The 24,940-nt window shown below is 43.0% G+C and overlaps 1 protein-coding gene across 5 annotated transcripts in view; it reads left to right on the top strand.

Moving 5' to 3' along the window:
* ANK1 (ankyrin 1) overlaps nucleotides 1-24,940 on the top strand; it is an 869,955-nt gene that overhangs the window by 54,055 nt on the left and 790,960 nt on the right. For 3 of the 5 annotated variants that reach the window (XM_069214082.1, XM_069214084.1, XM_069214081.1), the window contains exon 2: nucleotides 13,068-13,133. The exons of the other annotated variants lie outside the window; for them this stretch is intronic. In XM_069214082.1, coding sequence (XP_069070183.1) covers nucleotides 13,068-13,133 — 66 coding nt within the window. The remainder of the gene's footprint in view (nucleotides 1-13,067; nucleotides 13,134-24,940) is intronic. 5 annotated transcript variants of the gene reach the window in all.

Genomic DNA, 24,940 nt, shown 5'->3' with positions numbered 1-24,940 from the left:
AGGTGTGAAATGGGTATCAGTGAGGTGCAGCCTATGCCAAGAGAGTGTTAGCAAGTGTAAAAATGCCAAAATAATACTATCACAAAATGTGCCACATTATTCCGCATAATTTGTCTTTTCTTGCCATATAATATTCCTGTTGCCATGGTTATAGTTTTCTTGGCTCTTTTGGGAGTTATGGATTGTGGTCCTAACCATAACTTGCAAATGGCAGTGTTTGTTCTGTTTTTAACTCGTAGTCATGCGTGCACTTTAACTATATTTTTTATGTGATTTTTTTAAAGATATGTAGTATAACTTAAATAAGGAAAACTTTAATGTTGCGAACAGGGAGGAAAGAAGAAACCTCACACATTACTTCACTTATGACATGTTAAAGGACATAATTGATAAATTCTGTCAGCCTAAACGTGTATACAATACACATTCGACTAACTTAGAATTGTTCTTGATGTATGAAGTACAGAAAATAAACGGAGCAACGTCATGAAGGCTACATTTCATGTTCAGATAAAGGCATCACATTTACTTCAATTAAACAGTAACTGCTTTTGATTTCTTTTGAGTGGACGTTGCACTTAATAAATGATACATAAATTAAATGAATTATAAGTGGGTCAGTGGGAGCGGTGATACGTGCCATGTATCTGCAATTGTGCGTGCCAAGGATTTTTATGAATGATTGGGAGCATGCTGCGCGTGTCCTGGGGCCTCTGCTTCTTGTTAGTCGTGGGAATGTGAAGGAGCCGTCATTTTAAGGGGGGGCACATTAAAATTAATGCATGAATTAGTTATCTACAAAGTCCTCCACAATTAGAAGTAACAGCCTGGTACCATTGTAGTCGCCTCACAGTCATTCCATTGCAAGATTTCTCTAGGTACGGGACGTCAGATAGTCAACACAATATTTGCTATTACTGTAAACACAAAACATAAAGGTGAGGTTAATTTTAGTGCTATCCGTGCCACTGTCTGACTTGTGGAAGCTGAAAGATATGGGATCCATGCCTGGGAATACCTGTCGCACTTAGCGCATCTTGCTTCGAAAAGCAAAACAGTGATGGATGGCATGCCTACATTAATTTCAGTCACTGCTAATTACCAATCACTGCTTACTGTGTCACGACAGACGGGAACCAATCGTGTTTTAATCAATCTTGACACCACTCCACGAGGAACAGTTCAGGTCAGGCTGCTGTGCAACATTTTCTGTGTCCGAAAGCACAAGCAACCCAAGATGTGCTTCTGCCTTGTTGGGTGAATGAAGTGCGGCCTGAGTCCTCCGGCACAGAGAGCTTCCTGACCAGGTTTGGTTACAGTCATCACACACGTGGAGTCTCGCTTGCAAAAACAGAAAAATAGTGGATGGCCCTATTGCTTGCCATGCTACAGAACTCAAGCTGCCCTTCACGGATGAGGTCCTACACCGCTGACGCGTGTCTCAGTTTGCTTGTGCCCCCATACAGAGAGGGCACGTGCTCGCAGTTCAGGCTAGACTGGCCCTTTTGTAGCCAGGCGAGACAGATTAGGTGATTGCAAATACCTGGACCCTGTCTTTAGTGAGATAGTGAGCAAAAGCAGAACAGACTAGAATGCCGCCCAGTCACGCGGGTTTCAGTCTCCACTGACTAATACAAAATGTCCCAGGCCACAAGACTGAGGCATTCTGGGTATTCTTTATACATCAAGGTCCTGCCAGAGCCATAGGAGTCACATATAGAGGCTAAGGTGTTCGATGATCTCTTTTCTTATGTATCCGCACCAAGAGTACGCTTGGCTTAGACTGAAGTCAGAGAGATACCAACATGTGTAGAGGTGGAGGCCGCGCGGCAGTTCCCTTCTTCAGCAGCATCTAAGCTAAACACAACAATAGCCGAAAGTTACCCATAACTATATCTCTAAGCATCCCAGAGGCCGCCTTAGAGGTCCCTTCACTTTATCCATGGCGGCTGATGACTCACGACTCTTAGAGAATCTCGAACATTCACCAGGGTAGACAGCCTCTGCATTAGGAGTCATAGGAGCTGCAGAGTAAGAAGACAGAGCATTTCCCAGCTCTGCAAAGCTCTGTAAGCTCGCCTTTTTATGGAACAGAGTAGAATTGCTGAGGGATGATCATTTCATTGCTTGTGCACATCAGTGATCAATTTGTAGGAAACAGATAAGTGCCGAGGCCCATAGTTTTTCTTAGGAGCCCTCAGCGGTGGCCACCTCAAATCTCAAGGGAGGAGGGATGACGGGGGAATAAATAATAATAATAACAAACTTACCCATTTCTGACACCTCACTCTTCTCTTCTTATGTCCCAGCATTCCCTGGGACACCAACACAGGCTCCCCAGCAATCCTGGCGCTGCTGTCATGCTAAACCTAGCATGAGAGCAGTGCCAGGATTGGTCTGAGCGACTTGAGTCTGCAGCTCAGACAGCGCACTGGAGCCTGTGCAGTTTCTCCAACCCGGCTGGAGAAACCGAAGTGCGCATGTGTGTTTGGCCAGCCTGAGATGGTCGGCCAAACACACATGCACACTTAGTGCACAGACACCACTCCACCTCCCGTCTCTCCCCTCCCGTGGCCCAGCCCTGCCCCTCCCTGCACAAACAATAATTAAATATTGTTTTATTTTTCAGCTGCTGGCTCAGCCAGTGGGACAATGCTCCTCAGCCAGTGGGACGTTGTTCCTCTGCTATTGCAGAGGAGCTGCCCCTAGCAGCCCTCCTTTAACACTGCCAGATGGTGGGCTATCTAGGCTTTTAGCACAATGTACTACCATATATAGAAAATGTGGAGTTTGTGGGAAAGACATAGGCCCTCATTCTGACCTTGGCGGGCGGCGGAGGCCGCCCGCCAAAGTCCCGCCGTCAGATTACCGTTCCGCGGTCGAAAGACCGCGGCGGTAATTCTGACTTTCCCGCTGGGCTGGCGGGCGGTCGCCTTCAGACCGCCCGCCAGCCCAGCGGGAAAGAGGCTTCCACGATGAAGCCGGCTCGGAATCGAGCCGGCGGAGTGGAAGCTGTGCGACGGGTGCAGTTGCACCCGTCGCGTATTTCACTGTCTGCGCAGCAGACAGTGAAATACTTGTAGGGGCCCTCTTACGGGGGCCCCTGCAATGCCCATGCCAGTGGCATGGGCACTGCAGGGGCCCCGCGACCCCCCCTACCGCCATCCGGATCCCGGCGGTCCGACCGCCGGGATCTGGATGGCGGTTGGGGGGGTCGGAATCCCCGCGGCGGTGCAGCAAGCTGCGCCGCCGCGGAGGATTCAATGGGGCGGCGGTACACTGGCGGGACCCCGCCAGTGGTGCCGGTCCGACCGCGGCTTTACCGCCGCGGTCGGAATCCCCATTGGAGCACCGCCGGCCTGTCGGCGGTGCTCCCGCGGTCCTCCGCCCTGGCGGTCAAAGACCGCCAGGGTCAGAATGACCACCATAGTGTACTATAGATTAGTTGTCCTGAAAAGTATTTGAATTGTTTTATGTCAGAATATCGAGCACAAAACTATTGTGTTACGAAAATAGCATAGCCAGAAAATGAACTACCAAAATGTTATGAATGCAAGCATACAGCTACGGTTCTTAGTTTCCCATTTATGTATCTTGGACATATATGTATCATGAAGGTACATATATGAGGTGTTAAGTATAGTACATTTGTACTTAACTTTTTATGTTTACCTACATGGCATTTTGGTAGTCGATAGTCTGCCTATGCTTTTTTGTACCACAATATTTAGGGCCTGATATACTGGTAGTATCCCAGTTAAAGTTTAAAATATGCCCATGTGAAGAAAGACAGTTCAACACTTTGCTGAGCTCAGCACACGCACTGCATATTTTTATGGAATTAAATTCACAGTTCAACAGAGTCCCAATGGTAACTTAAAGCTGAAAGTAAGGCAGACAGACAAGCCACGATATATCCAGTATTCCTGCAGGCTTTTGAAAAGACAATAGTTGCAAGAGAAGTAACAAAATGAATGGAAGCATAGGGGGTACTTACTATACTGGCACATAATGAAAGCCCTATCTGCTCGTAGTGGTTTTATTCATATTCTGCAGGAGAGCCGGGATGTCCTTCGACAGCTGTGTGCTTTATAAGTGGCATACTCGTTCATTATTTATTCATTCATGTGAGAACCTACACAAATATCGACTGCAGAATATTGCCTACCACAATATCATCCAGGTAAGTATATATAGGTAAGTATAGATTTATCGTTCTTAACTCCATATCTGCATACCTTACCAATATATATATATATAGCCAATGTACATAGGTAGTTAAGAATGGTAAATATACCTATACACTCTTAGCTTTATGATATTGTGGTCTTTGATGTTATGGAGTCAATATATTTGTTGGTCATTGCAAAAAACTAGATATTCTGGTAGTAAACTCTCTTGGTTCCACCAAATAGGTAACATAGGTTTTAGATGAGGCATGCGAAAATGAGAGATCCAACCAAAAGAGGTGGCTGTCCTGCTAAAAGTAGGAGACAAGTGATATTTTTTTTGGGCCGTACAGAGGGAAGACAACTGGTCCTGATGAGACTTTTCAAATAATGTAAGGGTCTAAATGACATCAGATTCCCTGGCCATAAACGTACGGAATTGGTGTCTGAAAGAACTATGATTGTAAACTGGATTTTATCTGTCCAGACAAAGACCACCTGGAATCAGTTTTTCAATGTTGTTTTTAACTCTATATATATTCACGTGAACACTTCACTTTCACTGTGTCGTCTGCACTTTGTGACATAAAATTAATGGATGTTTTTCACCTATGTGATGTGTAAAAAATATATATAATATTACAATAATACAACGAAGGCCTGTATACTGTATTAATTACTACAGATGAACAGATCGTTTTAATCAGTGTATATCCAACTGATTTAGTGTAGGTACCATTACACAAAAAGAGTCCCACTGGACCATTGTGATCATCATTATAGTTATATCGAGGTCCCCGTGGGCTTATTGTGTTGGTATGTTTGATTACATTGTTGTGTAACTTCTTATACGTTCATGCAACAAGGTTATGGCCAGTTCGTAATTTCTTCCGTTTGACTTTGACTCAGTAACCAGGTGGTCCCAACGTTAAAACCACCTTTTTGCTAGGAGATGCTAACTTATTCTGCACCCGAACCTTGGAAAACTTGCCTTCTTGTTGTTCAGTCATCCGTTCCAAAAATTAGGACAAGACATATTTGCAAAAATTTGCTAATTTTACTAAATGTTCCTGGGACAGATGATGAGAAACCAGGACCATCCCAGCAAATTCTGGGCAGCTGGTCACCCTAATAAAGGGAGAAACAAGGGCAGGAGTGATCAGTCAAGCTCTGAAATCGTCCACTGTTATGCAAGAGTTTCTGTTCTTCCCATTATCACTTACTTTTGCAGTCAGTAGTAGACCATGGATAAGAGGGGCTTCATAGGATGGTGTTCACTTTCAGAGGCAGACTTTCATGTGTAGACAATAATCTCAGCAGCAATTACTTCCACACCTAATGCCTTAGAGGATCTGAGTCAGGAAATACTTTGATTAGTCATCTCAACCTCCTCCAGCTTGCTCCAGCTATAGGGCTATCACCCAATTTTTCACTAACAAATGTTTTTTTGACTACTGCCATAATATAAGTATTTATGTTTCCTCAGGTGTAAGGAGGATATTGTTTTTTGGCTCTCTCTCCATAACCATTCATATGAGACATTTTAAGAATGTGTCAGAAAATGGTAACTATGTGAGTGAAAAGTCGTGGAGCTTTAACATTGGGTATTATATGCTGGTATATATCTGTTCCCTCTTTCTCATGTATTGAATCATTAAGAGATTTACATAATTGAATCATTGTCCATCATTGAAGTTTGTGCCCCATGGTTTAACTAGAAAGCTGTACAGTGTTATACTTTTTTTGTAACATGTACAAACTATACATTTTAGTATTCTATTTATATGATTTAAAAAGAACCAAACTTCAGCCAGCCAGACTGCAGCACACTGATGACCCCCCCCCTCAGAGGCTACTATACCTCAGATTTTCTACCACACGTCGTGTGATGAGATACTCCCTAAGCTCTGCTCACTACACTTCAGAAAAACGCTAGTCCTTCAAATACTTCAGTTGTCACCAGAATTAATCTGTTGGAGGACATGTTTTTAACATCATTTAACTAAAGTCTTACTGAACATCACTTCAGAGACTACGGGGCAGACTTACAAAGACGTCCCACAACTCAGCAAGATAACTTGCAGTGCTGCACTGTGTGACAGCGAGGAGGACTGCACCATATCTACTAAGAAATGACACATTTCTGCTCTCTCCCTCTGTTGGGGCACTAAGTGTTGCCTAGTGCCAACGTAGGCAATCTTGCGTCATGGTGCGGTGATGCCTGTGTTACAGGCAGGATTGTTTTGTGCACGAAGGGACACCTTCCTGCACAAAAACAATCCTTAGAGGCTTGCAGCACAGGTAGAAAGAGGAAATAACAAGTAGAAATAAAGACATTTATCCTCGTTACATCTATATTGGGAAGGCGTACCATTATCACACAATCCCAGATTTACTACCGGTCTACCAGGAAGGCTCACAAGAGACAGATAAGTAGGCCAGCCGTCCAAACATCAGATGGAGCAAGAACTAAGAAGGTTTCAAAAACACCACACAAGAAACCTGTTAGAGACCAAAACACATTATCTGAGCTCTCTCAAAAGATGTCTCTTTTCATGACAAGCCAAGATGAGAGCCTTCAACCCCATCAGAAAAATTAGTTCTCAAATTTAGAAAACTTTCATCAGCGCCATCAACAGGACGGTCATCGGTGACATTGAAACTCTGTAAGTCAAGGAAATTGTAAGCAAAAACTTTGTGTATGAGGTCTGTGGTGCTCAAGTCAGTAATAATAACTGTTATGAAGATGATGTCAAGATGATGACATCCAGCATAGTGACTTTTGTTTCACCCCGTCGACGATCACTTCCACTTTATGGACGACTGTGTCACTGTCGACAAAAGAGAAAATCACTTTAATATCCAAAAAAGGCAACTTTAGGAAGAATTGGACAAACAATGGATACAAATCCAAGGCTCATTCAGCGATAATCTAAATATCGCTCTGTAAATTTAAGCTGCCCTTCCATGGTGGATTTAGGATACAAATCCTTCATCGGGGTTAACATTTCTATCTCAGATGCCAAAGTTACTAATAATAACAGATGCTTCCCCAGGGGCATGGGGAGTTCACTTAAAGGCCCTGGAAATCAGTGGAAAATTGGCTCCACACAAATTAAGTCATCACATAAACCTCTTAAAATTGAAAGCTGTGGCACTGAATCTTCAAACGTTTATTCTAAAGATGACAGCTTCTTTGGTGCTAGTGCCTACAAATAACATGACAATGATGCATGATATAAACATTTTGGGAGGCACAAAATCTCAACCATTGTCGCTAGAAGGGCAAAAGATTTGGGAATTGACATTAAAACACAATATCAAGCTAAAAGCGGAGTATGTGCCTGTTCACACAATCAGTGGGACAACACTTTGAACAGAAGAACACAGGACTGCCACAAATGGGAGTTAAGCCAACAAGTTCTAAATGGAATCTTCAGTTGGTGAGGCAAACCAAAGCTGGATCTGTTTATCACACTGGCAATGCTAATTTTACACAAGATGGCATCAGCAACCAGGGTCATGGGGAATGCGTTTTCAATAGCATGGTAAGGAATCTTTGTCTATAGTTTTTCCCAAAACCAACGGTTCCAAAAGTCATGAACAAAATGAAGAAAGAACCATGTTAACTATATTAATAGTTTCGAAATGACCCAGGCAATACCAGAAAAACATCATATACAAATAAAACCAGTTCCTAAAATGTTGACCCTACACGGTAGACATGCGGATCCGAAACGCTAAACGTTTTGGCTTTGCTACAGAACACAGTAAATTGTCGCATTTAGACATCCTAGAGGATTGTAAAGAAATCCTAGCCAAGGACAGAGCAGAAACAAAGTATACAATTTACAAGTTTATATGGAAACATTTCTGTTTTTGTGTCTGGATAATAATATTAATCCTATATCATCTGCACTAGAACATGGCCTTTCTCATATCTATGTTAAAGTAGATTTAGCAGCAATACTATGTGTTAGGAGATCTTCCAATACACCATCCTAGTGGAAAAATAGGATTGTCAATGTAGGAAGCTGGCTCTGTATATACTATATCAAAATGAGATATAGTGTGCACAAAGTCAAGGGGTTCCCCAGTGGCTTGACAGAGGCAATAATAGATAATACTAGTGCTCTATTTGTGGCAGTGTGGTCGAGCAGTTAGGCTTATCAGAGGTTAGTGTTAACCATTTGTTGTACATAGACAATAGGAAAAACACACACTCAATGACGTAACTCCAGACCAATAGGTTTTTATATAGAAAAATGTCTTTTGTTAATTTATTTCTAGAACCACAAGATTCAGTTTGCAGGTAAGTACATAAAATGAAAGGTACTTTGCATAGTAATACTTCGAACTTTGAATGGAATCAACAATGTATACAAGTTTCTTAAAAATGGCAAAGAGATATTTAAAAAATGGGCACAGTTCAATTTTCAACAGTTCCTGGGGGAGGTAAGTAAAGTACTGTTTCTGAGGTAAGTAACAAACTTACAGGTTTAGTTTCTGGGGCATAGGTAGCCCACCGTTGGGGGTTCAAGATAACCCCAGGCACCCAGCACCAGCAACACAGGGCCGGTTAGGTGCAGAGGTCAAACAAGAGCCAAATTAACGTGGACCCCTATGGAGACAGGGGGATACTCCGGTTCCAGTCTGCTTGTAGGTAAGTACCCGCGTTGTTGGAGGGCCGACCAGGGGAGTTTAGAGGAGTACTGGAGTGGCCCCAAGTAGGCACCAATCCCACACCCTCAGCAGCACAGGGGCAGCTAGGTGCAGAGTGCAAACAGGGCGTCGGGTTTCCAATGGAATTCTATGGGGAGGATCCCAGGGGTCACTTAGGCGCTGCAGGCAAGGGACAGGGACTTCTCGGGCAAGCCACTGACTGGATAGGGTGGAGGGCCGCCTGCTGGTTGTAGATGCACCAGTGGTCGGGTTCTCTCGAGTCTGTGGGCTGCGGGTGCAGTGCTTCTCCAGGCGTCGGATATCTTTGTTCCGGGCAGTCACGGTCAGGGGGGTCCTTGGGATTTCCTCTGCAGGCATTGTCGTGGAGGGGTGGAGAGGTCAGCCCAGGGTGGACACTCGGTCGGAATCACCTGGGGATCCTCTCTGGCTAGTTGGACCACCTGGACATGGGCCATGGGCTTCAGGTGCAGAGTGTGTTAGGACTCACGCTTCTGGAGTGAGGTGGGAGTCCTTTAGAAGCAGGTTCTTCTTCCTTCTTGTTGGACAGGTCCACAGTCCACAGGAGTTTCTTGGACTTCTGTGATGCAGGCAGTCCCCTGGAGGCTTTTCAGGGGTCATTGGACCTGCAGAACAAGTCACTCTTCGTTTGCAGCAGGAGACAGGCCGGTAGGGCTGGGGCCAAGTCAGTTGTTGTCTCCTTCTCTTCTGTGTGGGGTTTTCAGCTCAGCAGTCCTTCTTCTTTCTTGAGGTTGTCAGGAATCTGGTGAACTGGGTTCAGGGGGCCCTTAAATTCTAAATTTAGGGGCATGTAATGGTCAGGGGGCAGTAGCCAATGGCTACTGTCCCTGAGGGTGGCTACACCCTCCTTGTGCCCACTCCCTTTGGGGAGGGGGGCACATTCCTATCTCTATTGGTCTTAATCCTCAAAAGCAAGATGGAGGATTTCTCAAGGAGGCGGTCACTTCAGCTCTGGACACCTTAGGGGTGGTCCTGGCTGAGGAGGTGACTCCTTGTTTTTCCTAATTTTCCTTCTGGACTTGCTGCTGGAGTGCCCTAGGGGGCACTGTAATCCGAGGCTTGAGCCTCTGAAGCTGACCGCAGGTGTTATAGTTCCTGCAGGGGGAGGTGTGAAGCACCTCCACCCAGGACAGGCTTTGTTTCTGACCACAGAGTGCACAAACGCACTCACCTCATGTGGTCAGAAATTCATCTGAAAGTGGCAGGCTGGTGCAGACCGGTCAGTCTTACACTAGCAGTTGGGCTAACATTCAGGGGGCATCTCTAAGAAGCCCTCTTTGTGCCTTTTTCAATAAATCCCACACTGGCATCAGTGTGGGTTTATTGTGCTGAGAAGTTTGATACCAAACTTCCCAGTATTCATGAACCCACTACGGTGCTGTGGAGTTCGTAATGACAAACTCCCAGACCATATACTTAATATGGCTACACCGCACTTACAATGTCTAAGAATGGACTTAGACACTGTAGGGGCATTTTGCTCATGCAGCTATGCCCTCACCTGGGGTATAGTGCACCCTGTCTCAGGGCTGTAAGGCCTGCTAGAGGGGTGACTTACCTATGCCACAGGCAGTGGTTTGTGGGCATGGCACCTGAGAGGGGTGCCATGCCGACTTAGCCTTTTTCTCACCACCAACACACACAAGCTGCAAGGCAGTGTGCATGTGCTGAGTGAGGGGTCCCCAGGGCGGCATCATACCTGCTGCAGCTCTTAGAGACAGGGCCCTTGGTACCATGGGTACCTTTTACAAGGGACTGAACTTTGTGTCAGGGCTGTGCCAATTGTGGGAACAAAGGTACAGTTTTAGGGAAGGAACACTGGTGCTGGGGCCTGGTTAGCAGTGTCCCAGCACACTTTTAATCAAAGTTGGCATCAACACTAGGCAAAAAAGTGTGTGTGGGGGGGTAACCAAGCCAACAGTGGCATTTTTCTAGAGTCAATGAGTCCTTAAAAGGACATTTTATAGCCTACTACCCCATTGAAGCATTCTCCAACTCCTTGGCAACTATGTACAATCCTTTCACAGTTGATGAAGAGTCCATTGGAATCTATACACAAAGCAGAAGTGAAATATCTTTCCTGGAAATAGCATTGCTGTTTTCATTACCATCGACAAGAAGAGTAAGTGAAATTCAAGCTTTCACCATCAACGAATGGTATGTACAGTTTAGGGGTGACTGGGTCATATTAAGAACAAATCCTGGATTCATTCCTGAATTTCCATCAGAATTTCACTTTAATGAACCTGTGGTTTTGAAAGCATTCTTACAGAATCCTAAAGATGTTGCAGAAAAAGCAATTCATACACTTGATGTTAAAAGATGATTTACATTTTATATTGTTTGAACTAATACGTGCAGAAAGACACATCAACTACTAGTATCATATGACACCCTTTGTAAAGGTTTTGCTATTTTGAAACAAAGAATTGCATGCTGGATGTCTGAAGCAAATGTATTCTGCCTTCGTAAAGCAGAAAAACCTTTAGAGGGGAAAGTAAGAGCACAGTCTACGAGAAGTATTTGCACTTCTACCTGTTTCTTTGATGGTGAATCTATACATGACATCTGTAGAGCAGTAATGTTGAATAATAGACAAGCACTTAGTCAGCATTACAGCTTTGACTCAACCAGATGAAAGGATGCAGCAGTGGGTCAAGTGGTGTTACATCATCTTTCTTAAGAAGGTGAGCCTCGTCTTAACCTACTTACTCACCATCCACAATACTGCTAAACTACTACTACTACTACTGTTACCAAGAATAATAACAATATTGTCATTCTAGCATGTGCGTCTAAAGCTCCAGGACTGGAGGAACAAAAACACTACCTAATCTGTAACTGTAATTCTCCAATACTTTTAAATTTTTATAGATTCACATGCAGCCCACTCCCCTCCACTTAGATACTCACCCACTGTACGTGGTTTATTACTCTTCACACTTGTACTAGAAAATGTAAGGTATGGTAGCCTCTGAGGGGCGGGTCATCAGGGTGCTGCAGTCTAACTGGCAGACATTTGGTTGTTTTTAAATGATGTGAAAAGGATAATAACATTGATGTTTTCTGCCCCTTACAGGCTGTTTATAACACTACTGCTTTATAGTTGTACTGTGGGACTCCCACTTTGACAATGGGGAATGATTCAATTATGTGAATCTATGAAATATACCAATATTGGAGAACCATAGTTACAGGTACGTAACATATTTGCTTATCTGATATACTGGACATTATGGTACTGGTATACCCTCACCATAATGCATGCTTCATATCACATGGCATATGCAGCAGGCAATGCTTATGGTATTGGTACTGATATACCCTCACCATATTGCATCTGTTACATTGCAAGGGAAGTATATGTTAGTAGATGTTGAGGTAAGAATGACAAATATATACTTACTGTGACAATGTAGTGGTAGGCGATGTCCTGATGAGCCATTATTGTTGGGCAATATTATTGAGCTCAATACTGTCATGCAACTATGCTAATAAATAGGCCTTGGAAATATTTTATTGTTTTAACATTCATGTGGCATGATCCTTTATTTATGTAGTTAATGTTTTCAGCTGTACGTATAGACCCCTTATTGCCCTCAATGACCCCTTCTTGTGAAGAGGCTGTCTTACAAGCAGATCTAGAAATTCCTGTAAGTAAAACTTCATTTCAGTTGAGGAGAGAGGGAGAACCAGAAAGGTGATGCATTCCATTAGGGCTCTGCGCATCCTGCAGTTGTCAACGAGGAAGGGTGTGGATTCCCCCATTAGGTGTGATCGACGGATTCCATGGGGCAGCGACTCCAGAAGTGGAAATCTTTAGCCAAGCGAAAGTATTTAATTGACACTTCCTTTCAGTAAAAATGGTGAAGTGATGCAGTCAAAGAGTTTTCATATCATATTTAATGTCAGGTTAAGGTATCCCATTTGTTTCTTGATAACGTAAAATGCATGAATTGCTGCTCTAAAGAGGTGGTTCTGATTTGAGAGCCACCCCTTCACTCATCCAATAGTGATTACACGTTCTTGGCCTCCCCATTGTTACCTAAGCATTCCTATCTGTCACAAACCACTCCCACCAATTCTTATGAGCGCCCCCCATTGATACAATACCCTTTCCTTCAAAGTCACTCCAGAGCCCTGCGTGGCCCCTCCCATTGTAGGTCCTGACCTGTAGTTTGGTTTTTCTCTTCTCAGGTGGCAGATTGGCTCGCCCTGGACGGGGAGGGATTCTCTTTCAGCAGGGAGGAGGCTGTGAGCCGGGTAGGTTCCTCCCTCTACCTTTTTTGGGGGTGAGTGATGGATAGAAGTCCACTCAACATGGCTGTTCGCTCTGCTCACAACCCCCGCAGCTCGACCCCCGCTGTTGTGGCAGTCACCTCTAGTGATGCAGCCTTGAGACCCCCTTTCTCTATGCTGTGCTGCCGCCAACCTTGATGCGCCCATGCTCTTCTCTGCTGCCATATCCTTTATTCACCATACCCCTCTCCCTTCTACTGTTCTGTCCACATCCACAGGCTCTACCCCTTTCTTTGCCCATTTCTCTGCTGCCCAGTTTCAACAATGTGTGCTGTAGCCTCATTACCATTCCAAGTTGGGCTGTTCCTTCCTTGCACTCGGTTACCGTCCCTGTTGTCCTATCCCCTTTATAAAGATTTCTCTCTGTCAGTGCTGCTGTGTTCCCCTCCCCCTGGCCCTTTGTGACTCCTTACCGTCCTACCACGATCCCTGCTTTAATGTTGTCCTGTCCCAAGAACATCTGCAATGTCTTCTCTACAAGCTTCTGCCCTCCTCTGTTGTTATAGCTCTCTTCTTGCTGCCACCTCCCTCCAGGCTGCGACCCTTTCCTCTGGGATTGCTGTTTTGTCCCCAGCCATGTAGCACTGCCACACTTAACTCCTCCTCTGCCTCCTTCTTTGCTGTCATACATTCCACCCACCGTCCCATCTTGCTCCTCTGCCACCCTGAAATGCTACTAGCTTTGACAAAACCAAGCTATCTGACTTTTTCTGTATATGTTTTCATGAGCATGACGTTACATGTTGTGTATACTTATTATACATTTATTTTAGAATGCTTCCCGTTTATGTCATAACTATGGAGGGAAGACAATTCTTTTTTTGTGATAGGCTAATAAGGCACCAGACTTCGCCAGTCTCGTTATTGAGTTGCGGGAGACATTGGAAAACCGGCTGGTGTTTTCTTTTGTGGGGTCAAGACATCAGACGAAAAGATGATCAATATGTTTTTTAGGGAGCAACAATCTCGGACTTCTTTCAGGGGATCCCACCCACCAGCCCTAGGCTGAGCTTAATTAAAGAAAGCTTTCTTATTTTAATCACATTTATATGGCACCTCATGCCCCTGGTGAAGTTCTGAAGTGCATAAGCAGACAGGTAGTGCACTACACCATGGTGGAGCCTTGGATGGAAGAGTGCTGAGTTACAGTGTGGCCTATTTTGGTGTTCTGCATCAGTGACCAGAGTGGTGCTCTTATCTTGTATTAGCTTGGGTGGAAGAGTGCTGAGTTACAGTGTGGCCTATGTTGGTGTTCTGCATCAGTGACCAGAGTGGTGCTCTTATCTTGTATTAGCTTGCTGCACCTAGGCGTGTGATGGGAAGTGTATGAGGGCTAGAATGCATGCAGTTTACATTACTTCATTTTTGTGCCTAATTGGGCCGTTTCTGCACTAGATACAGGTAGTCATAGCAGATGTTCTATTTATTCAACTGGAGCCACAGGTGAACAACATCCTGACTTGCACACAAGGCAGCCAACATTTGTAAGTGTTATCAATGCTTTTTTAAGGGTTATCGAGGAGTGACAGTTAAACGACCCATAGACAGACATTGGATAGGCAGCCACCATAAATGATGTAGAGAATTGGACAAGAAGTGGTGAAGAACTATTGTGAATGCTCTTTAGAAACTACCCAGAAGTGACTCACAACCATTACACCAAGGACCCAGTAAGGTATGCAAGCCGACAAACAAAGGATCTAGGCAACGAGATACACAAATGTGTCATGTCACAAATCAAGAAGGCTATGACCTAATGGCGAGTATGTACAAATAACATTTGCTCCCATAGAAACTCAAGTGCTGTGGGTGCAAGACCCGAAGAATAGTAGTGAATATGTGGAGCTCATCTCTGTGCAGAGGAGGGAGGACCCAAGGAATACAACATGCTATCTACGTAAAGGGTTTATGGAGTCCGACCAGAAGCAATCAAAAAGTGTCCCATGGAGATTCACAGACATCTCAGTAGAGAGGCAATGGTGCACTACCCAGAAGTGTTTAATATGCAAACAGAGAAGTGTACAAACATCTCAGTAGAGGGTCTGTATTGCTCCACCCCAGTTGGTGAGGGTGCAACCCAAGGATTACCCCATTCCTCACAGCAGAGGGTTTATGGGCTCAACCCAGAAACAAAACTGTATCCAGGGGAATAGACAGGCATCTGAGCAAAGAGTCACTCTGATACCATTTTGATCTTTGGTGAGCGATCAGTATAGAGAAACATCTATCACAAGGGTTAAATCTGTGCAGTGAGATAAAAACGGCATAATCCTCCATTAAAATTATAGGACGAAATAGCAGCCTCCTCTGCATGTCAGTAAGACGCCGGCTTCAGTTGCCATGTGAGTGTGCCTTTATGCATGTGTGTAGTCTGTGTATTTGTATATAAATATACGCAACTCTTCCTTTATATGTCAGATTTCCGATAGCCTGCGCTGCCAGTTAAACCTCTGAACGCACAGTCCACGTGATCTCAGTCTGCAAACGCATTAAGCAAAGCCTCAGTGCTCGTTCGAAACAGATCAATACGGTGTGCCAACGCTGTGCTTTTCTGTCATCTACTTAGACACAAACACAAAGACTGACCGCTGCAATATTTGCATCACGTGCTCAGCAATAACATAGACATGATGTAAATACTTCCTTTTTTAGGGCTGGCTGAGAAAGAGCAAGTGTATCCGAGGAAACAGTAAATTGAGTTATGTTTCATTTTCTCTTGTATGGTGCACATTTGAAATTAGTATGGTTATCTATTGAGCTTTGTAAATTGTAGACTGCCTTGTTTCATGATGTATGCTTATTTTATGGAGAGATCTGTTTGCTTTGACGTAAGCGTATTGGAGGATGCACCATTTATAATGGTGGTTAATTGCTTCAGAATTTTTGTTTTCCAACCAAACATGCCCTTTAGCACGGATACTATTCAACAGGGCTTCCTCACAGTAACAGCGTTATGTTATCTATATTGTTTGCATTTATATAGTACGAACAACCTTTTACATGACGGTGTAGCACATTATATAACTGGGCGCTCTTTCACCTGGCCCTGGGACTATCCATAAATCAATTTGGTCTAACGTGTGTTGGTGTTTGATTGTGAAAGGTTGAATACTTAGTTGAGAAGTGATTTGTGTCACGGTAAAATGTGCTTAATCTTAGCAATGTATTTTTAATATCTTATATACATGGGTATATTTGTTGAAGAACTTTAATGTTTTTCTAAAGTTGATGGTTTGTTGCCCATTGCTTGGCTGAAGTAAAGGCCTCCTGAATCACTGTTCAGAGAATTAATTGTGATGCAGTCAGCGGTGGCTCCTCCTCTATGGCAGAGGAGCGTCCCTTCCGCCAGCAGCAGCCGCTGCAAACCTTTTACAACGAAACCATAATAAACTATGTTTATTATTGTTTCGTCGTTAAAGGGGCGGGCATTGGGCATGACGGGAATGAGTGGAATGCACAGAGCACTCCCCTCATAACGCATGTGTGTTTGGCCGGCTGTCTCGGGCTGGCCAAACACACTTGCACACTGTGCTCTCTCTAGCCCGGCACTGTGTTACTGGGCTGGAGAGAACAGGCACAGGCTCCAAGTCTGCCTGGGAACTCCCTGGGTGGATGCTCCCAGCCAGCCCTAAGGCTGCTCTGAGCAGTGTCAGGGTTGGCTGTAGGGCAGGCTGGGAGGAAGAAGGAGCAGCAGTGCGGTGAGTGAGGTACATTTAAAAAAAAAAATAATTTAATGTTTATCCTCTAGGCCAGCCCCCTGCGGTGCCCTGCCCCTGTACAGCGCAGCGAGACGCAACTGGATGCAGTATTGTGTCATAGGAGGGTGGTTGTTAAAACTAGACATATTGATTTATCAGAATGGGTTTACGTTTTATGTAACTGTACCACCACCACAGAGCTGTTGTTGTGGCTCAGTTAGAGCTCCATTAGGGTAAGGAGGTAGGTAGACCTTGTAGGCAAATTGTCATCAAAGGTCTCTTCCCGGCCATGAACCTATTTAGTTCCTCCTCCTGGGGGAAGGAGAAGCCAATTATTTTCAATGCTAGGAAGCTCTGAATAGGATTCTACTAAAGAAATGCAAAGATAGAGACCAAATGAGTTGGTATGTATGGCATGTATGAGTATGGTGAATAGAAGTTTCACAGTTGACTGCACACATATAGGATACTAACGATATTCTTGTGAGGTCCTTATGAAAGCCAACTAGCCCAGTGAGGCACTGGTGTGATGGTTGAAACATGGCTACCCAGGGATACAGAGGATACTAATTTTCCTAGTGCATCACCACATGTGTATACTTTCATCAGGGTGTTCTCTGAAAATAAAATTAACCCTTAGGTCACCCTAGACTATTTTAAATCTAGGATCCCACCCAATAACCAAAGTGTTCTCTTGGCTATCACGCCTGAGCCTGTCCATACACTGGGTATCTGGGCAAGCACTCTATGATGAAGTATGCTACTTGGAATCCCAGTGGGTGACAGTTCTTTTACCACAGGATGATCCCCTTGAGCTGGTATGGAGAGATAAGCTAACCATGGTAGAGGTTCCTTCCTGTTGTTTTTGTTTGGTAGGTAATGTGACATTATTATGATAGCAGTTAAACTAAGAATGTATTTGTAATTTCCCAATATGCATGAGTATCGTGAGCATGTCAGTGAGCTAGTGAACGGTTCTGAGATGGGACAATGGCTGAATTTCTGATCTTTGAAATGCTGGTTATATGGAAATAACAGCAACATCTTGGAGATGTAGGGTTAGTAGTAAGTGAATGCTGAGCGTTTAGAAAGGTCTTATTACCATCTTGTGTCCTTCTTGTGTTTCTTTGGGTTTCGGGACATAACTTGAAGGCCTGTTCATGAATACTTGTTGGCTTTATAAATTTAAAGACCCCCTGTCTTCTCTAAGTATTTTGTTAAGTATTGTCGATGCATAAGCATAACGTCAGGAATTATTTAGCCTTCTCAATAAAAGGCATGGTGGTCAGGTAAGGTATTTGGAGAGTGAAACAGGTTATAATACAGTACAAAATGTAAAATTCGTGCCTGTTGACTTTCAGGTGGTAGGTTCAGCAGACCTAGGAAGGAATGAAAGGAAAGAAGGAAAGGAAAGAAAATCACAGTAAAAAAGGAAAAAGAACAAACAACGAAAACATACAGAGGCTGCACTGATTAGCAAGTCATCCTCAAAAAGCAGCACTATAGTGCACTCCACGGGAGGCACGAAGGAAGGTGCAAACAACTATCCTCGCCTGGGAGTTCCCTCTGATGTACACCACCAAAACACTGATTAGTTCAATATTGTGTAATAGAAATAACGTGGCCAGAATATTGACTACCAAAATAGTGTGTTGGTAAATGCATATAGGTGAGTATAGATTTACAATACTTAACTCTGCATATATGTCCTTTTACAATGTTTGTATTTTCAAGGTACATACTATTGGAGTTAAGAATAGTAAGTATATGTTTATCTATATATACTTACTTTCAGGTTATTTTGGTAGTGTATCTTCTGTCTATGATAGTTGGTAGCATGATATTTTTGTGCTCAGTATACCGTCATACAACGCCCGTGAAACAAAATCACCATCATGTGCGCGCCACTGAACAGACTGTAAACAAATATTCGATTGGCGACTCTCAGTTGACCAGTCCTTTAGCGAACATCTCTCTCATAACGAGTGCACTTCCCCTCTTCCCACATACAGTCTTGCAACACAAATATTGAAACAACACAACATTATCTTAAAGAGTGGAGCTGGAGGAGAGGGAGCAATCAATGAAAGGAATATTTAAAGAGCCCACCATTAACCTTTCAGCAGGGCACGCTCGTCAGGGATATGTTGGCTTACGCAGATCCTATTTCCAAAAGCAAAAAGATACTTCCTGAACACACTTGCTAAGTAGATGCTGTAGATCTCATGAATGCAGAATGAATGCAGTATTTGTGGCAACTTTAATGTCTGGTACATCTTTCTATCATTACAGTCAGGGTCACAAGAAGCGTTGTCTGTAAGATCATTTCTTACTCGGAGAAGAATATATGTTGCATATATCCATTACTGTAATATGTCTGCATAATTATGAATTTACCACACTTGAAAATGTTTCTCCTTCAAACTGAGCGGAAGTTACACAGTTGCACAGTGGCAGACTCTGCTGTCATAAATTCCACCCACTGCCCCGTCTCGCTCCTCTGCCACCCTGAAATGCACTCTTTGTGTCGTGGGCTAAATAACTACTACTGAGGTGAAACTTGCTCAGATAGAACTAAAGTTTATTAAAATAGTGCCTAATACTGCCAAAGAATATGCTCCATTAAACTGCATAATTTGGCTTTCTTGCCATATAATTTAGCCGACACTGTAACATAATTTGGTCCTCCACCTGCCACATAATTCTAGCCGCTCTGTGTATCGTCTACAAACTGGTCAATATGGGGTATGACGGTACATTCACTAAGGGTCAATTTATGTGTTTTAAAAATATTTGCTACTATTTTTAAAATGTTCTTTGGGAAACACCCTCCAAACCGTGTTCTTCAGTGGTATGGACATTCTAATGAATTTTAATAACAGTTAGTGTTCTTTTTTATGCACCACTTTGCAGCCATTTAAAATAATCACATGGGAGAAACCACACCCCAACCTCCCTACAAGTTGCTCTTCAATTCCTAACACGATTTATATTTACCCTCCGTTACTTACCTAGTATGTCTCAAATCACAATAAAAGGCACATCAGTGCATATGCCCTTCAAACAGAAGCACAGTAACAACGCTTCACTGAGTTAACCCTTTAAAGAAGCATGTAATCAACAGCATTTCAGAGGTCAGGCCCTTTAAAGAAAACCTTAGTGGGCTACACTTCAGTGGACAGGTCCCTTAAAAGAAAATCACAGTAAGGAGCATATCGTAGGTCAAGCCCCTTAATAACAAGCTTTGGCAAAGCTAATAGGTGTGACGTAGGCTGCCACATTTTTTGGCTTTATCTATGCCTGTTTTTGTCATGGTTTTATTAAAGCCCACGCTGTGGATGTAGTTTGTGGAAAGAACATGAGGATGACACAACAGACCAATGGACAATTGTACAAGTTATGTAAAATTAAAAGCTTTTCGCTACCTAGTCCCAAATTGGTGGTAAATAACACTTAACTAGACAGTAGAATTATTTGATATGGGTATTTGCATAGAGCTTCTAAAGCATTTGTATTATACTAAGTGGGCTCAAGGTGGTAGGTCACAGTAAGCCTATATGAGCACAAGCCCATTGTTGTGCACTCATTAAGTAACAAGGAATCAACAGCAATCCCCTTGCTCGAGTCATAAGAAAAACGAAGGATTTTTTAGACTTTCTCTAAGATAAATCATTATTAAGCTTCCAAAAATGTAGGGGCAGTACAATCAACAATATTTCAATGGACATGCACTTTGAAAAAGAAAAGCAAACCAACCACTTTTCTCTCCTGCTTTAAATGAACTCTCAGGTAATAGAAGTTTACCTGATGGATCCTTGGACAAAAATTGAAAGGAGTGACATATAACTGGACTTCCAAAAACGACAATGAACAGATACATCACTGGACAGGTCCTACAAATCTGAGATGAAAGGCACTTCGCTGGGTAAGCCCTTTAAAAGAAATACCAGCGAGCTACAAGTTTCTGAGCAACAAAAATTTCCTGTACAACAAAGTCAACGAGTTTCGTTTACCACCATGAACTTCTTCAGGGCATTCATATTATGCTTAACCAACAGGTCATAGGCTAATTTCTTGACTCAATATTCAACTTTGAGTAGATTTCCGTTTTATTTCAAACCCTGGATCCTTCATGGTTTCAGCCAGTCCAGCCCCGAAATTGACACATTAGTCCTTGTCCAGTGCAATACTGTAGCTGCAACTCACACTGCGTAGGTCTAAAAAGGAAAAAGGATTCCACCCATTCTTTGCATTAGATTTAAGTAGATAACAAGGAGGCACAAAATTCCCGCAAATTTTGAAACTCTACTAAAGTTCATGGCTGAGATCCTCCATGGCATGTATTGCCCATATTCTACCTCACCACTGATAGTATAGGTGCCTGTTGTTTCCACATCTGGGCTATGCTAATATGCGTTGCTAGAAGGAGATGGGAAATAATTTATTCATTGGTGTTTTGGGGTAGAGTTTTTGTTTCATTGGGTCCTCCAAGAGGATAAGGAGTAGGTTGTGTGGCAGAGTAACACTTGTGATAGATCGTATCATGAGGGGAATTTAGTAAAATTATGTTCATGAACTCTCCTGGGACCGTGAAGATGAAGACGGACTGCGACACAGGAGCGAAGTGGGCTTGTCCGCCCATGCCACAAGGAGTTTCATGCAACACTCCCTCAAAGACTTCAGCTTCAAACGATGGTAGGCGCCGCAGTCGGCGGTGTCATGGTGAGACCCCAGACACCACAAACAGACAGAATGAGGATCCGTGGCCGTCATCTCCTGGGAACAGGATCCACAGGGCTTAAACCCAGAAGGCATACACACTATTACATATAGAAAGTAATTCAAAATACCCAATGTTGGGTAGAATAGGCCAAAAAGCCTAAGGTACTTGTTACACCGGACCCACGTTGCTGCGTGGAAAAGAAGAAGCTAACATCAGCGCTTTGGAGGAGGGAATATATGGAATCCGCTGAAGTCATGTCCGGTGAAGACATCGCTACGAAGTCACTCAACTCCCTTTACCGACGCGCAGAGGTACTGATGGGCAAAGTTTCCGTATCCAGTCTGACGCCTGGAGAGAATTCTAAGATAAGAAATCTGCGTCTAGTTCTCTTTATCAGATATGTGTACTAAATAAAAAATAATGAGGTAATACACTAAATGTGCTGCATTACTTACACCACATAATTTGGCTTTTCTTGCCGAATAATTTAGTCAACCCTGCTGCCAAAATTTGGTCTGTCCCTGGCACAAAATTCCAGTGGCCCAGCCATCATTGGTTTATGTAACACATTCTGTACCTTGATTTACAAACTTGTATGATTTATTGTCAGTGTATAATGTGCATGTGATGTACAGCACTTTAACATCCTACATTGGGATGTGTAGCACTGTAAAAGAATTACATAAAAAAAATGAGTTTTTTACTTTATTTATGTAAATACTCGTACAGAACGATACATCTGACATTCTTACAGTGTGTGGATATCTTTTTTATATAGGGATTGAACAAAGTCAAAAGCTTGCTTCCAAATCGTAGTTTCCATTAAGTGTGAAGAAGCTGTCTGTCTTTCTTTCTCCATCATTCCATTGATATCTGGTTGTTCTGCTCAAGGTAGTTCCCAGCCAGGATGATTTTCAACAAAAGGAGGGCCAATGGCCCCTTAACCTTGCCCTTTGTTTTGGGCCCACTGGAATCTAAAATACAAAACCCCTTGCTCTCTGCTGGTTGCTGCTCAGATCAGAAAAGCAGACAACGTGCATGCGCTGCGGAATGTGTCCCGGTGTCCAAAAGTGATTTAATTGTTTCACTGGGGCCAAACTTTGTGATGGGGACAGCGTCCACCCTGTGAAAACACAGCCTTATTTTCTTTACTGGTGGCCTCCACTAGGAGTTTAAACTCTGAAGAAAAATATAGGGTATCTTATACCCATATTCATAAATGGTCTGCTTCTCCTCTGTTTCAAACAAAGAGCAGTGCTTTCAGCTCTTTGCCGTTTACTACATAGGTCAGTGAGAGCATGAATAGACGAAGTGTAGCAAGACAAGCTGGAAAACCGCACAGAAGAAAAGATCTTCTTTAAAAGCACTGAGCTTCTTTTGAACAGGCACTTTCATTACAGCTGTTTCAAGAAGTCTCCTCAATATTTACCAGTATGTTCTCCTCATATTTATTTAATACAATCATTACCCTGCTTTCCTGTTTTTTAAAAAGTAAATGAAAAGTATGCTAAAATTGTCCTTAGTAAAGTCAACTTAGAAAGAGGGAATAACAAGCATTTGCAAAGCAATAGGTCTCGCATTTTCTTGAGTTAGGGCTATTGGCATTGTAAATTCAAAACTGGACTATTCTTACCATATAAATTGCTCAACCCTGACTCATTATTTCGTCTTTTCCTGCTTTATTTTGGTGGTCACTGGCAGCTACTGTTAACAGAAAGAAAAGTCTTGCAGGCATTTTTGCCTTGCATTTAAAAAAAGCACTAATGAAGTTAACAATAACAGAGCGGGCTGAGAACATTTACGGCCCCAATAAAGGACATAAGCGATGCCCTGTGTGCGGATGTCTCTGAGGGCTGGCAGGGAGGGGCATGGACGTCATTTAGGGGTCGCAGTTACGATCCCTGGCTTGTCCCTTATGACCCATGGTACTGCCTTTGCAACCCCTGGCTTCAGAGTTAGCAAAATCAGTGCCAAGAACACAGAGGCAGCTCGTCTATATGGATGTCAGTTGGGGTCCACTCCAATAATGTTTCATTATTCACTATTAGTGTAATAATAATAAAAATGGAGTATATTTAGCTCAATATCACCTTCCCTGACAGGTGAGGTAAGTAAAGAAATTGTGTTTAAATGTATGTTGTGTACATGTTTGCATGTGAGTGTCCATTTGCATGACAGAGAATGAGTGTAAGTGAGAATATGTTTATTTGTAAGCATGTGTGGTGTGTTTGAATGAAATTGAAGGTCAAAGGGCATGTTGTGTCACTTCCGCTACCCCTGGCATTTTAGTAAAATGATGTTCATGAGGAGGGGGCCTGGAGAGAGACTCTAGATGAGGCTCTGCAAGGTTCATATCATTGCTTCTAGGTTTCACTACATTCTACCAGAAAGGGCATATGGTGGCTTTTGTGAGCAGTGAGCTAAATGTTTAGGCACTGGGTGTTTCTTTTGTAAAATAATAATATTTTAGGAGCCAAAGGTAAAGGAGGACATGCACTGGAATAAAGCCAAAACAAATGCCAGCAGAACGGGAGGAGGTGGAAAGAACAGGATGCTGCAATAAAACGCAGGCAGCTACCAGCCTAAAACACCCACAGTAAAAAGTGAGAAGCCAAGAAATAACAAAAGTAGTCTGTCACAGCAACCGATAAAGAAACCAAAGTGGAATAATACAGTAGTTGGTCACTGCTCTGAAACAGAAAAAGGAGGGATAAAAAGACAGAACTAACCATTAGCGAGCAACATTTTTTAAAGTACATCCCAGCCAACAAATGAAATCGCTTTAAGCCATAAGAAGTATACTAAAAGTATACACAAGGTCAAACACTAAAGAAGGGGAAACAGAAGAGGCGCAGATTTACCAAAAGGCGTAACGGATTAACCAAAAGGTTTTAAGATTTCAAGTACCCACTGATCATAATTTAACACAGGATGAGCAATGTGCCTCCCCTTTGAACTTAGAGCTAAAAGAACTCTATAAGTAACTCATATAACGGTTGGAGCACAGTGATCATAATGCTGAACCAAGGTTGGATATTTTTGGCACTAAATTAAATGTCCTTCTCATGATTCATGTAGTAAAAGACAACACATTAGAAAGGAAAGAAGCCATTTGTAAGCCTTAACCATCAAGGTTAGAAACATATTTGTCACAGTCATTAGAGGAGGACTGTGCATCATCTATTGATTCTACTGAACTTTTTAGTGATTGTAGATCTCCCTTAAGCAGATCTAGATTCCTGAGATTACTTCTTTCTGGAGAACACTGAGTTCAGGAGACATTCAATTGGTGACACTGCTGCCCAGTTATCACTTGACGAGATCTAGGGTGGGATTTTATATCAAAACTT

Source organism: Pleurodeles waltl, chromosome 11 (genome assembly GCF_031143425.1).
Source record: "Pleurodeles waltl isolate 20211129_DDA chromosome 11, aPleWal1.hap1.20221129, whole genome shotgun sequence".
NCBI lineage: Eukaryota > Metazoa > Chordata > Amphibia > Caudata > Salamandridae > Pleurodeles > Pleurodeles waltl.
Note: the sequence above shows the minus strand (reverse complement) of the source record. Positions and strands in the feature narration are given on the sequence as shown.